General features: G+C 40.8%; 1 protein-coding gene across 2 annotated transcripts in view; it reads left to right on the plus strand.

Moving 5' to 3' along the window:
• LDAH (lipid droplet associated hydrolase) overlaps positions 1-11,192 on the plus strand; it is a 107,696-nt gene extending 96,504 nt beyond the window's left edge. For both annotated transcript variants that reach the window (XM_057390434.1, XM_057390432.1), the window contains exon 7: positions 8,040-11,192. In XM_057390434.1, coding sequence (XP_057246417.1) covers positions 8,040-8,231 — 192 coding nt within the window. In that variant the 3' untranslated portion in view covers positions 8,232-11,192. The remainder of the gene's footprint in view (positions 1-8,039) is intronic.
• The last annotated feature ends 896 nt before the right edge of the window (positions 11,193-12,088 follow it).

The following is a 12,088-nucleotide window of genomic DNA, read 5'->3' on the forward strand; positions in this document are numbered from 1 at the left end:
GTGCTTAAAAGAATACTACAAATACTTTGCCYGCCCATGGCCTGAGTGAGGTGCTTGCCTACATTTGTGAAAAACCTTCCAAACRCTCTTTCTGAATAGGTGCAAAGTGHWCTCTGGAGCCAAGAACACCTCTTTTTTTGGCTGGTCTCACATCCTTTTTGGCCTGCACTCCCTGGAGGTGCAGAGTTGAAGTCAGGGAAGTTGCACATGTTCCTGGGGATTTTGGTGCCTGTGTCRTTTAACCACAAGAACAACCTTCTCTTTGAAGCACCCAGAATGCCTAATCAGGGGTCATCAGCTTCTCTCTTCATGGAAAAGGACCCCAGTGAGCATTTAAAAAACTCAGTGTGCCACAATATCCTTACCTGTGATGTTTCACTTACTCTGTAACTGAGTGCCTGTTGTCATCATTTGTGCTGGGTGGTATTTTAGTAAAAAGGTGATGACAAGAATTCCCAAAATTTTTTTGGGTGGGTATAAGGTGTGTGCTTCATACAGTGAGCAAAGACAGCAATATTTCCCCAGGCTTCTAAAGAATATTTAAAAGTTATCACCAACCCATTACTACCCCTTTATTTCTTATCTCCCACCATGCACACCRGTGGGATACATTGCCCTTTACAAGCAGATGCTGATCCTGGTGTTGCAAGAGAGATTTGATTCATTTGTCTTAGATAAAGTCCCACTGAACATAGGCAGTGTCAGGCTGATACTCAGAGGGAAAAACTGTTTGCAGTAAATAAGTTTAGAAGTATCTGTCCCAGCAGTAGTATTGCTTAAATAGTGGTTTCAGATCTGTTTGTTTTTATTTTCGTATTTATACAGACTTGGCTTCTGAAATATTCATGTTCCTGACACATCTAAATATATACCCTCGAAATGCTTTTAAGTCTTTAAAAGTAACATAGATAATATAAATAAGTTAATCACCCTGATTTGTTGATAAATCCTGTGCATCCTTTTTAAAAGCAGTTTTCTTTGCATTGAGTCATCATTGTCTATGAGAAAGTGGATATAAAAGTGGCCTCTCTTGATCTCATGGGTCTCTGTGCAGAGCAGTTGGTGGCACTGCTAACAAACTGCAGCAGAGTTAAAGAGAAGCCCTTTTCCATTTCTCAATTTGCCAAGTTCCAACGCTGATAAAAGCATGAAAGCTGTGTAGATCACCATACTTGACCCTGGGGAGAGCAGTAACACACCTGGAATCATATGCAAAGTAGCCACTACATCAGGCCCTGTCTCAGGATCTCAATTTCTCTGACAGTAAAGAGTTTCTCCACCTCCTTTCCAGATAGGGAAGCTGGTTCTGTTTATTATTTATGCTGGTTTAACAAAACTGGTCACCATTCTTATGTTGAATAAACTCACAAGCACTTGAACTATCCATTACACCTTTGCTACAAGCCCAACAGGTCCGGTATTTAAAAAGAGAATCGTGTACCCCAGATTGTCAACTGCCTCTTCTCTAAACAGTCCAGCTGAAAATGTTTGATTTCACACTGCCCTTTGAAAATTGAGAAAACCCTGTTCTGGTAAAACATGCTGAGAAACAAGTTCCCAGGACCTTACCATCAAATTGGCTGATCTCAACCATGGCAGGATCATGAAGGAGAGAGATGGTATCTCAGAGGATCATATCCCAAAGCATTTAGGGCTTCCTAGSGTAATGCCAGCTCTTTGAATTCCCAGAAGCCAAAGTACAACTGAAGCAAATAAGAAAAAAAGTATGTCCCAAACCAGTCTGTTCCTGTATCGTTTATCCTATTCTTTTGGCAGGATAAGGTGGAGACMCTTTCATCATTCCAGAGAAGCTAAGTCATTTGCTATAAACCTTGGTTGAAACTAAAATTAATTCTGGGATAATGCCTTTTAAACTAGTTTTCATCCAAGAGCAAATGAAACTACTCACTGGTTACTGCTGAGAGATGCCACCCAGAGAGAAGCTGCTGTGGCAGCCAGTGAATGCATGTGGGAGTAACTCTGATAAAACGTGAGTGTATCACAGACAAGGATTTCAGCAAGGACACGGGTGCAGTCCTGCTATTGCACGTGTGCCACTCCTTTATATCCACAGAGATCAGTCCTTCGCTCTTTGCCATCAGCTGGAGTGGTGCCTGCCCACGTAATAAGATCCTAAAGTTTGTTGTAGGATGTACCAAATTCCAGAGAGATAAACTCAATTAATATATTTTTACTGTGGGGATTTATTTTTCAGTGCTGGTCTATGACAGTTACAGAAGAGGCAGAAATCTCTTGTGTTATTTGTACTTCTGTTCACTGTCATGTATACTGTAACAAGTGCCAATGGAGTCAACTGCAGGAAATCTTTATTATTTTCTTAGAAACTCTTTAAAATRTAAACATCCTGTTGATACAAATCTCAGATTCTTCTGATGTTTACTTAGCAGCTGCCATTATTGTGCAGTGTCAGAGTACACATACCATATTACAGGGTACAGGCTGACAGAGCCCTATTTGGACTTGTGTTTTATGTTACAGAAGCTAAAGCTGAAAATACTTCTGAGCCATTTAATGGTAAATCATCTTCTAATAATAGTGCTGTTATTTAAAACTATTTGAAATTTAGAAATTGCTTAACTATTTCAAATGCAGCATTGAAATGGCCAGCAAAGACRGCCCACATCACCTTCACTCTGCCCTCGACATCAGAGCCTGAAAGAGGACGTGTTTTAGTCACTCACAGCAAACAGGATATTGCATCAGGAATCATAAAGTTTTTGTCATGTCCAGTGGTAGCTGCCATTTCCCTTCTGAGTCAGGAATACCTGGAAGGCTCACCATTCAATATTGCAAAAGAATRAAAGATAATCATCTAACCCTCATGGCAGAAAAGTTTTTTTAAAAAATGAAAATATTGGAAAGTTTAAGCCCAGAGGAAAATTAGAAAGAACTAGCTGTTTATTGTTTTGCAAATGTGTTTATTTTTAAGCTAGTCTCATTATTTTGGGGGCCTGACTCATCATTTCTGAATGCTTAGATTGGCAGCAGCTTTCCATTGCTGGTGCAGTGGTTGTGCTGACTCAGGATGTCTTTACAGCCATCCACCATCCACAGGAAAATATGCACTTTACAGACCCATGCAARCCATACAGTGTATGCCAGTGTTCCCTGCATTAATGGAGATCCCATGTGCCTCTGGTTACACATGGTTTGTTAATTATTCTGCCTGCCTGCTGCAATAGCAAAGCTCCTGATATTAAAGGGAAGGTGAGAAGATGGATTCTGGAAACTTTTCTTTAAATATACCTAGAATTATTCTGTTTAAATATATTAGGAAARGGGGTRACACTTCAAAGTCTGTGTGTTTCAYSTCTGTGTGTGACTCAGACAAAAAGCAGACATTTTTTCATTCAAAAGGAAACTCAGCTCCACAAATGGCAGTCAAGTAGCTGTCAGGTTTCATAAGCCCTGTATTCACATCTGGATCACTGAAAATTTACACCTTAGTTGCAGCCCTGCTCTTTCTCATAATCTAATAATAAGGAAGCATTTTGAAAACAATTCTGCAAATTAGAAACACTTCTATTAAAGTTTTGGATGTGCAGGCATGGKCACATGGACAGAATGCACACACCAACACCTACACATGAAATAAGCAGACAAAATAACTGCAGCATCAAATCAAGCTCCCCTAGCTTCCTGTTTAAAAACTGTTCTTAGTTGGTTATAACAGAACCAAGCCTTAGTGTGATACAAGTGTCTGTTCTACCTTGACTGGGTTTATTTCAATCCAAAGGATTCTACAATGTCTACAAACAAAGCTCAGGGAAAAATGCATTATTTTCTCATGACAACAATTCCTGGCTTGGAGAAGGAAGCTTCTCAGTCCAGTGTAGAGGAGACACATGTTGAGCTGTTAAAGAGGGGAACTAGTGTGGGAGCAGTAAACGGAGAGGAAAAGGAGCAGGAAGAAACAAAGGCTGTGTTTGTCTGGCCAGAGAAAGGCTTCTGGTGCTATATGAGTTGGTGGATTGGAGCTATGCAAGCAAAACTATCTTTCCTGAATGTGTGGTGGAAATTGGGATGGTACACATGTAAACACCACAGTACAGTTACCTGTACTTGGATGTTTTTATGTCAAACTGAACCCAGCCCTGATCCTGAGAACCACTGATGGTCTGAGAGATGTTTGAGGAGCAGCACTGGGAGTAGGGGCTCCAGAGACAAACAACTTGAGTTGGCATTAATACTTAGGATGAGATGGGGGAACCAGAAGAGTAAAATTTGGGCTTTACAGGGCAAGAATGTGGGACTRAAACAAGAAGCAGAAGTACTAGATATGGGAAATGATGATGTAGGGAGAATAGAGCTGAAATGATGAGCCAAAAGARGTATAGGGCAGTCTTGAGACCAGAAAGGGGCAAAACAAAAGAAGTMATACCTGTAAAGAGTGGACAAATGACTGGGCAACGAGACCAATAGTTGGTAAATGTTCTGCCCTTTTCTGCTTGGAATGGAACCTAATTTTCCAAAGTCTTATTGTTCCTGTTCTCAGTATGTGCCTATATGACTATATTTAACTTAACAACAGAAGCAGCACAACAGATGAGAATTTGTAGAGATGGATAGTAAGTGGTGAGGACCTGGTGTTCCCAGTGTAGGCACCTGAGAGGGTCATTACTTCAGCCAGCAATTGTCTGGTCCCATGGACTGAATTTCCATTGGTGAATGGAGCTTGTTAAATGTCATCCTGAAAAGCATCTTTGCCAAAGTTTCAGTTGGAAGGAGTTTATTCGCTCTGATACCACTCCATGTGGTCCAAAGTATGTGAACCAAAGTATGGTAAATATGGAAGAACTGGACATTTGCTTCAAAAACACACCATAGATTCAAATTAAATTATTTATTTCTGTGCTGGATGCCTTTAATGTGACACCAGCAGGAAGGTGTCCCACGTTCCTCTGGCCAGAAGCTGACAGTGCTGCTAATTTCAATTGCACCATGACCTTAAGGAACAGAGGCCTAAAGCAGCAAATCTAGAGGTGCTGACACTGCTGGCAGTACCTGGAGGTGCCACATGTGAAATACCTGGGTTTTTGTTTACCTCGTTGAATCCAAGCAGATTGTACACACAAGCTTTGCTAAAACCAGTTTTATTACCAAACATTGCACGGTTGGGGAGCACTGACCTCAATTCAGACACCTTTTGTGTAAGCATTCAGCAGTGTTTTTTCATTAAAACATCCCTTTTCCTTTTTCTTCTTGATTAACCAGAAAAGCTGTGTAATGAAGGAGACAGCAGCATGCAAAGCTCCTACCTCATCTGTGGCAGAAGGGGTAAAATGACCATTAAAATAAAAGCAAATAAGTTCATCATAAAAGCACCTAAACTTTAAAGAGAATGGGCTCTTGGTGAAGTCAATATTTTTCATAGATGGTCACAGTTTGTTCTCASTTTTCTGAATATCTATCTCACTTAAGACCTTGAAATGTGTATTACAGACAGATAAACAATATTTCAGAACACCTGCAGGTGCAGTCCTTTTGAGTATAGTCAATGCTGTGTAATGCTGCACATGCTGGAAAACCAGCTCAAGGTGTTTCACTCTACACTGCATGCTTTCAAATTAATAAATGTAGTTCGACATTAATTCCTGTGCTCCCCACCTGCAAAATGAAGATAAAAATGGCCACTAAGGTGTTACAAAACTAAATTAACAACTGTGAGCATCTGAATCCTGTAGTGGTGCATGCYAGAGGAATGCAGAGCATAAAGAAAATAAATTCTGTCTGTAAACCATGAAGTATGTAGTAAATAAATCCTCAGACCACACACAGAATTTAAAACTAAAAATACTATCAAATAGCAGCTCATCAGCTGAATGTCATCCTGTCAGTGGATTGAGTGAGTCAAGGATCCTTTGGATCGTGCAGTGAAAGATTAAACTGTAATGCAAATATACYAGGGGCAAGCTAAGAATGCACATAAATCTTCTATTTAGGCATTTTCAAATCTGTGTGTTCTCAAGTTTACAACCCTACCTGGAGAACAGCCCATTTCACAGCCCATRCAAACTAAGCCAAGTGTTTTATACATTTTTGTAAGTGTAAATGGCTTTTCATCTTTTTCTAACTGACCATGTGATGAGACTCTATGACTTGCCTTTCAGAAAATCTGATGATTTTGAGAAATACTCTATTAAACTGGAGTTGCTCCACTGTTTCCTGCCCCCCCCCCCCCCCTTGGTTTTATAATCTTTATATCTGTATCTGTTGGTAATGGAGCCCAGGGTTAAACATAACTTGGTCAGATGTTTCGCTTCCAAAAGGCATCTGGACATTTTACATTGGCTTTTTTGAAGAACTTTTGCTAGTATGATATCTTGTGATTGATGTATTGAAGGCAAGATCAAAAGAAATTTTCTGCTAGAGCAAACAACACACTTTATTTTCAGCAAGTAGTGACAAAGGAAACCAGTAATGTTTGTTAATATGAGATGGCTTATGTTCTATGTTTTGCACATAAATAGAAGTATAACTTGGGTTGGTGTCTGTGCAACTGAGATACTATATTTTGAATACAGACAATAGTCACGAATGTACAAGATTTGGGCAAACTTCAACAAGAGAAAAGTGAGTTAGACAAAAACTTGTAGCAGTTTGTGAAATGTTGTCTGGGCTCTTAGCCCACCTCTACTCCAGTGGGTCCATTTATTTATATTCCACATGGCTACAAAAATGATAGAATTGAAGATATTTGTGATGAAAGGAAAACTTCTTGCCCCCTAATTTATGTTAGCATTGCTCAATTATTCACTGAAGAACAGAAATGAAATATGAAACAAATGCSAATAATGGAATCAGGCCAAGCTGTGTGTGTGATGTGTTGAGCAATCAGCATCCTTCTGGTACCTGCATTCAAATATCTTCGTATGAAGAGTGCTTCTCATTAATCTTGTTCTTGTATAGTCTCAAATCCATAGGTTTTTAGCCTCTCCCAGACARCTACTTTCCCCTCACATACTTTATAGAAATTGAAAAGCATAACTATAAGCATGCAAAGTAGACATGAAAATGGGGAGAAATGATGACTTGGGGAAATGTGACATTCACTGTTTCTAGCAGAGAGAAAAAACACTTCCCTAAATATGATATTTGCCTGGAATTTATGACTTTTGTGTTTAGGTGGGCTCTGGGGAAGGTAGCACCTGCTTCATGTATGTCATCAGCCAAGGTTATTTGGACAAGATCAAAACAAAATGGACTTTTGCAGAATTTTAGTTCATGTTCCAACCCAGAAGTTGCTCTCTGGAAGGTGCCTCTGCTCCACACAGGCAGCACTTCTCAAGGATAAATTAGAGAGTTGGGTCTGTTCAGCCTGGAGAAGGGAAGGTTYCAGGGAGTCCTCAGAGCACYTTCTCGTACCTAAAGGGGGCCTGTGAGAAAAATGAGACAAAACTTTTAGTGGGGCCTATTGCTCTAGGACAAGGGGCAATGGTTTTAAACTGAAAGAGGATACATTCAGACTAACTATAAGGAGAAAGGGTTTTTACAATGAGGGTGGTATGACACTGGCACAGATTGTCCAGAGAGGTGGTGGATACCCCATCCCTGAAAACATTTAAGGTCAGCTTATATAGGGTTTGAGCAACATGAAATTGGTGAAATGTCCCTGGTCATTGTTTTTTTTTAATAGGTGGGAATTTAACACAGAAATCAGCTAACAGGTACAGAAAACACAGCAGCTGGGCTGCTTGGGGGTGGACCCCGTGGACAACTCGATGTTTTGGGCCATAGWAAGAAATTTCTGAAGTCAGCCAGGCTTTCATCAGCAGATCTCTGTTTTCAGACTTAAGCCTGTATKGTGTTCCACAGTTACACAGATGAGGAAACTGAGTCACAGATAATTTAATTGTCTTCATCATAACTGCAGACCTGGAAATAACCAAGGAGCACCAATCTGCTGTTCCTCACAGCGTATCTTGGGACATGAAGCATTGCTTGTTTCCAAATGATTGTTTTGGTTTGTTCCATCAGTAACTTTCCACAATGATTATTTTATATGCTTTGCTTTCTAGCTGATTTTTTACTATGGAACTGGAGACAGCTGGTGTCCACAGAACTACTACGATGAGATCAAAATGGATTTTCCAGACGGGGACATTCGGCTCTGTGAGAAAGGGCTCCGCCACGCCTTCGTGCTCGATGCCAGCAAGGAGATGGCTGCCATGATCACAGACTGGCTACAGGATGATCTGACCAAATTATAAACACTAATTCAGTGATTAACAAGAAAATGATGTAATTATTTTGTGAACGTGTAATTTTTTTGTGAGAGAGTCTGTCTTATTTGTTTTTCTGTTTATTRTAGATTATGGCTTGTTTTCTATTGAGATGTTTTGGAGAAAGTTGAAGAGAGATTGGCTGGTCCAAAGTATAGTTTTATTGACTCAGTGCTTATGTAGTTTCATCCTGAGTCTTCAGGACCCTGTAAGACTTGGCAAAGGGTGGAATATTTATTGTCTTCTGGCACTCTAGACAATGCTGATACAAGTGTACCTGAGCTGCTTCACCTGGCTCACCTGCTGGAGAAGTGTCAGGATGCAGATGCCAGTGGATCCTGGTGCTCTGTGACAGGCCTGGCCCTCTCCTGGTGTCTCATCCATCCGTGTAAGGCAGGTGATGGCAGCCAGAGCAGCCCAAGGGCTCTGGACAGCCCTGACCTTGTCTCCTTCAGGTCAGAGGGGGTTGCTGGTCAGCCTGAGTTGGGCTGAGTTCAGGATGAGTTCAGGGAAGGTGTGTAGATCAGGTGTGCGTTTTTTCCAAGTCTCACCAGGTGTTTGGGGCACTGCCAGGACTCCACAGGGTATTAAAAATGCCGTAAGGTATCTGTGGCTGCTCAGCAAGGGAATAYACAGGGATCTCTTGTCTGGAACATGGCCAAGTGTTTCATTTTTCAATTGACTGTAGAGAAAGGAAAGTACACTGGTCAAAGATGCCAGCATTTAAAGATTAAAATGGATTGCAGAATTCATGTTTAACAACTTCTAGGTGGCCTAGCTCTCCTAATGAAGTCCATGAGAACAGTGCTTGCTCAGCAACTTTAAAGAATTAAACCACTTTTGATGCATGTCTAAATTTCAGTTCTTTGCTCTAAGGACTTAASTATGAAATTTTCTGCCAAGCCACAAATTAGGTAAGTTCACCATCAGAAAACATCTGTTTCTGTGCCACGGCTGCACCCATGACATGGCATGAAACGTTACTGTTGAGAACCAGACCCTTGCATGGTGCTGACAAGTTCACTGTTCCTCACRTTTGTTCAACCCTCTCCTTTACAGATGGAAAAAAATAGAAARAAAGCATCCTACCAGTTGTGATAACAAAAGAAGTTACAGGCAATAGCTAGAAATGAAAATATTGCAAGTAAGGGGAACAGAGCCAAGTGTAATCATGGAAAGCTTTCTAGCCATGAACCTGTGAAATAGTCTCCCTGTGGAGTTCATAGAGACATTTATAAATAAACAAAACACTACAGAGTATAGTCAGGGGAGGTCCTGCCCTTGCAAACAGATGAATTCAGATGATGCATTGAGTATCTAACTTACATGATTTATTACCAGGTTTGATCTGGGTGAGAATGGTACTGGAGAATGTTCTCTGTGATGCAGAAAGATCTATTAATTGCTTGGTTTTTTTGCATGATTATACACACCCCTTTCACTGCTCTCTAAACCCCCCTTGAACCTTCCACTAATATTTAGASCAACTTGTAAAAGAGTTCAGTTCCTGAATATTTTGGACTAGTTTTCAAAACTGCAGGCTAGCAGTGGATTTTAAGTGACCTTCTTTGTAGCAGAAACTGGTTTAGCTTTTGAGAATAGCCAGTGGATTTTCTGATTACACTGCCACATAATGAAATGATAGTGTTGAGTGGGGCAGGAATGTTGAGATCACAGTTTCAGCAGCATGGGGARGAACCAGACATGTTCAAAGTGAGGGTACTATGCCCATGCAACTGATTCTGCAAATCAGAGAGTCATGGGACTTTCCTTCTTTCTACAGGTCCATTTTCAGTCATTGTCAAGCAATCCCTGTGCTCACTTTAGAAATCCATGGTTGTCTGTGTCTGTGTGTGCTGAGTAGCCCCCAGATGTTGGCATCATCCCTGCTGGATGATGGGATCCCTGGTGGCAGATGCTCAGGTGCTCCCGGGGCAGAGCCGGGGAGGACGAGCGCATTCGTGGAGATGTGTTAATGTACACACATATGTACATGTGCACCTGTTTGTGTTTCAGCAGCATAAAAACTACAGTTCACTCAGTTGTTTGGTTTGCACACTGATCTGRTTGAACAAAACGTGTTCTCCAAAGTTTGTGGATTCAGGGAATCKACAAAGACTCAGTTTGTGGAAGTTCAGCAGTTGTAGTGGATCTCCTGAGGCCAGATGAAATCTTGCATTAACCAAAGATGACAAGCAGCTACTACAACCTGGAAAATGAAGCACCTATGAGAAGCAKTTGTTTACAGTGCATTATTCGTATACTTTGTATGAGGAATTAATTTAGCAATACTTGTACTTGACTTGTGTATGCCTTTTATACAAAYGTTAATCCATTAAATCCTACTAACTGCATTAAGACCTAAACTGAGATTAGTTCTGGTCAGTGATGACCAGATCTACTGCAGAAGAATGCCTTACAATTTTCTTAAAAGAATTTTCTCTAATATTATCAAAACCATATTGAGTCAATTGCTACCTTCCTTCTAGAAACTGTTACTGTAAGGCTGAGATCTGAAAATTTGCTACWCTATTCATTGCTAAAACACACGGGCCTAGTTTCCACAGCTGTATTTCCTAAGAGGAGAAGGTCCTACACAGTGATGATCCAGCTTCTCAGAAGCCCGTGGTGTTCACTGTCACCCCAGGCCAAGAGTGTCAAAAGTGCTTGTGATCCAAATGTGCCAATTTACCACAAAAACASAGCGTGGTCTTGCCTATTTTAGACTATTTGAGTATTTTTGGGAAACCTATCACAAATATATTGACTGTATGCTGTAGCACCTCCTCACTGTCATTCACATCTGTGCTTGGTTCTCACCAGTCGAGTAACCCTGCTAGTTCAGTGACTTTGACTCCTGTGCAAGTGTTTTGCTAGATCGATACCTTTTATTAAAAGTACACAACTCTGATAACAAAAATAAAGAAATTTATGGTAAAATGTAAYTTGATTCTTTGTTTTGGTAACTTGTTTAGTCCTAGTTCACCTCCTTTATTACTTCATGCATACAAAATTTGCACAAATACTTGCCAAACCCCAAATTTCACATGYGATGCAGACATCTGCCAAGTGCACAGAAAATCTGTGGGTGGTAGGCACCTGACTCGCTTAAGCATTTTTATCCAGAGCCCCTCCAAAATAATCAATCAGTGTTTCCCCTTGCTGCCTGCAGCTCTGTGTTTGCTGCTCTGAATGAGCTATAGAGTGCGTGGACCAGTGAGGTTTGTCCTTTCAGGAAGCTGGATGAGTGCTTGCCCAGTGTTAATGGTGAAGAATTTGGAGCTGGACTCCAAGCTAAACACCAGATTCTTGACTCACRGAGACAGATTGCATACATGAGCCACAGCAGATAATCTCTTCTCTGCAGCTGAGGTCATTTACGTATTTATTTTACAGAAAATGGGTTTATATGTGCATCCACTGCCCAACCCTTTCTTTGGTCTAGCTAATTGCCAGCAAAGACTTTAAACAAGATGTTCAGTGTTATCATTTTAAAGTCACTCAAACTGTTACTGGGTTTGGATAAACTCCCCAGACCCAAGAGACTTGTTTTACTCTGTGTCACAGGTCATGCTCAGACTCCCAACTACAATAAGTTTCTAAGGCTCTTCACTTGCARGCAAATGTTCTCTTTGCTGGCACATTTACAAAATAAGAATCCAGAGAGCRTTTGTGAGTGACCAGGAACTATTAAAACAGCATATATTTGTGGAACAGCTGATGGGGGTTGAGCACAAGCAGCAGATCCAGCAGCAACAGCACAAGCAGCTGCCAGGAGCGATGGCTGCTCTCAGTAGCATCATGCAGRAGTTATGGAACAGGCTAACATTCGTGCTCAGATGGGA

This window comes from Malurus melanocephalus, unplaced genomic scaffold, assembly GCF_030028575.1.
Source record: "Malurus melanocephalus ecotype Western Australia unplaced genomic scaffold, MMel_1.1 scaffold_26, whole genome shotgun sequence".
Classification (NCBI taxonomy): Eukaryota; Metazoa; Chordata; class Aves; order Passeriformes; family Maluridae; genus Malurus; species Malurus melanocephalus.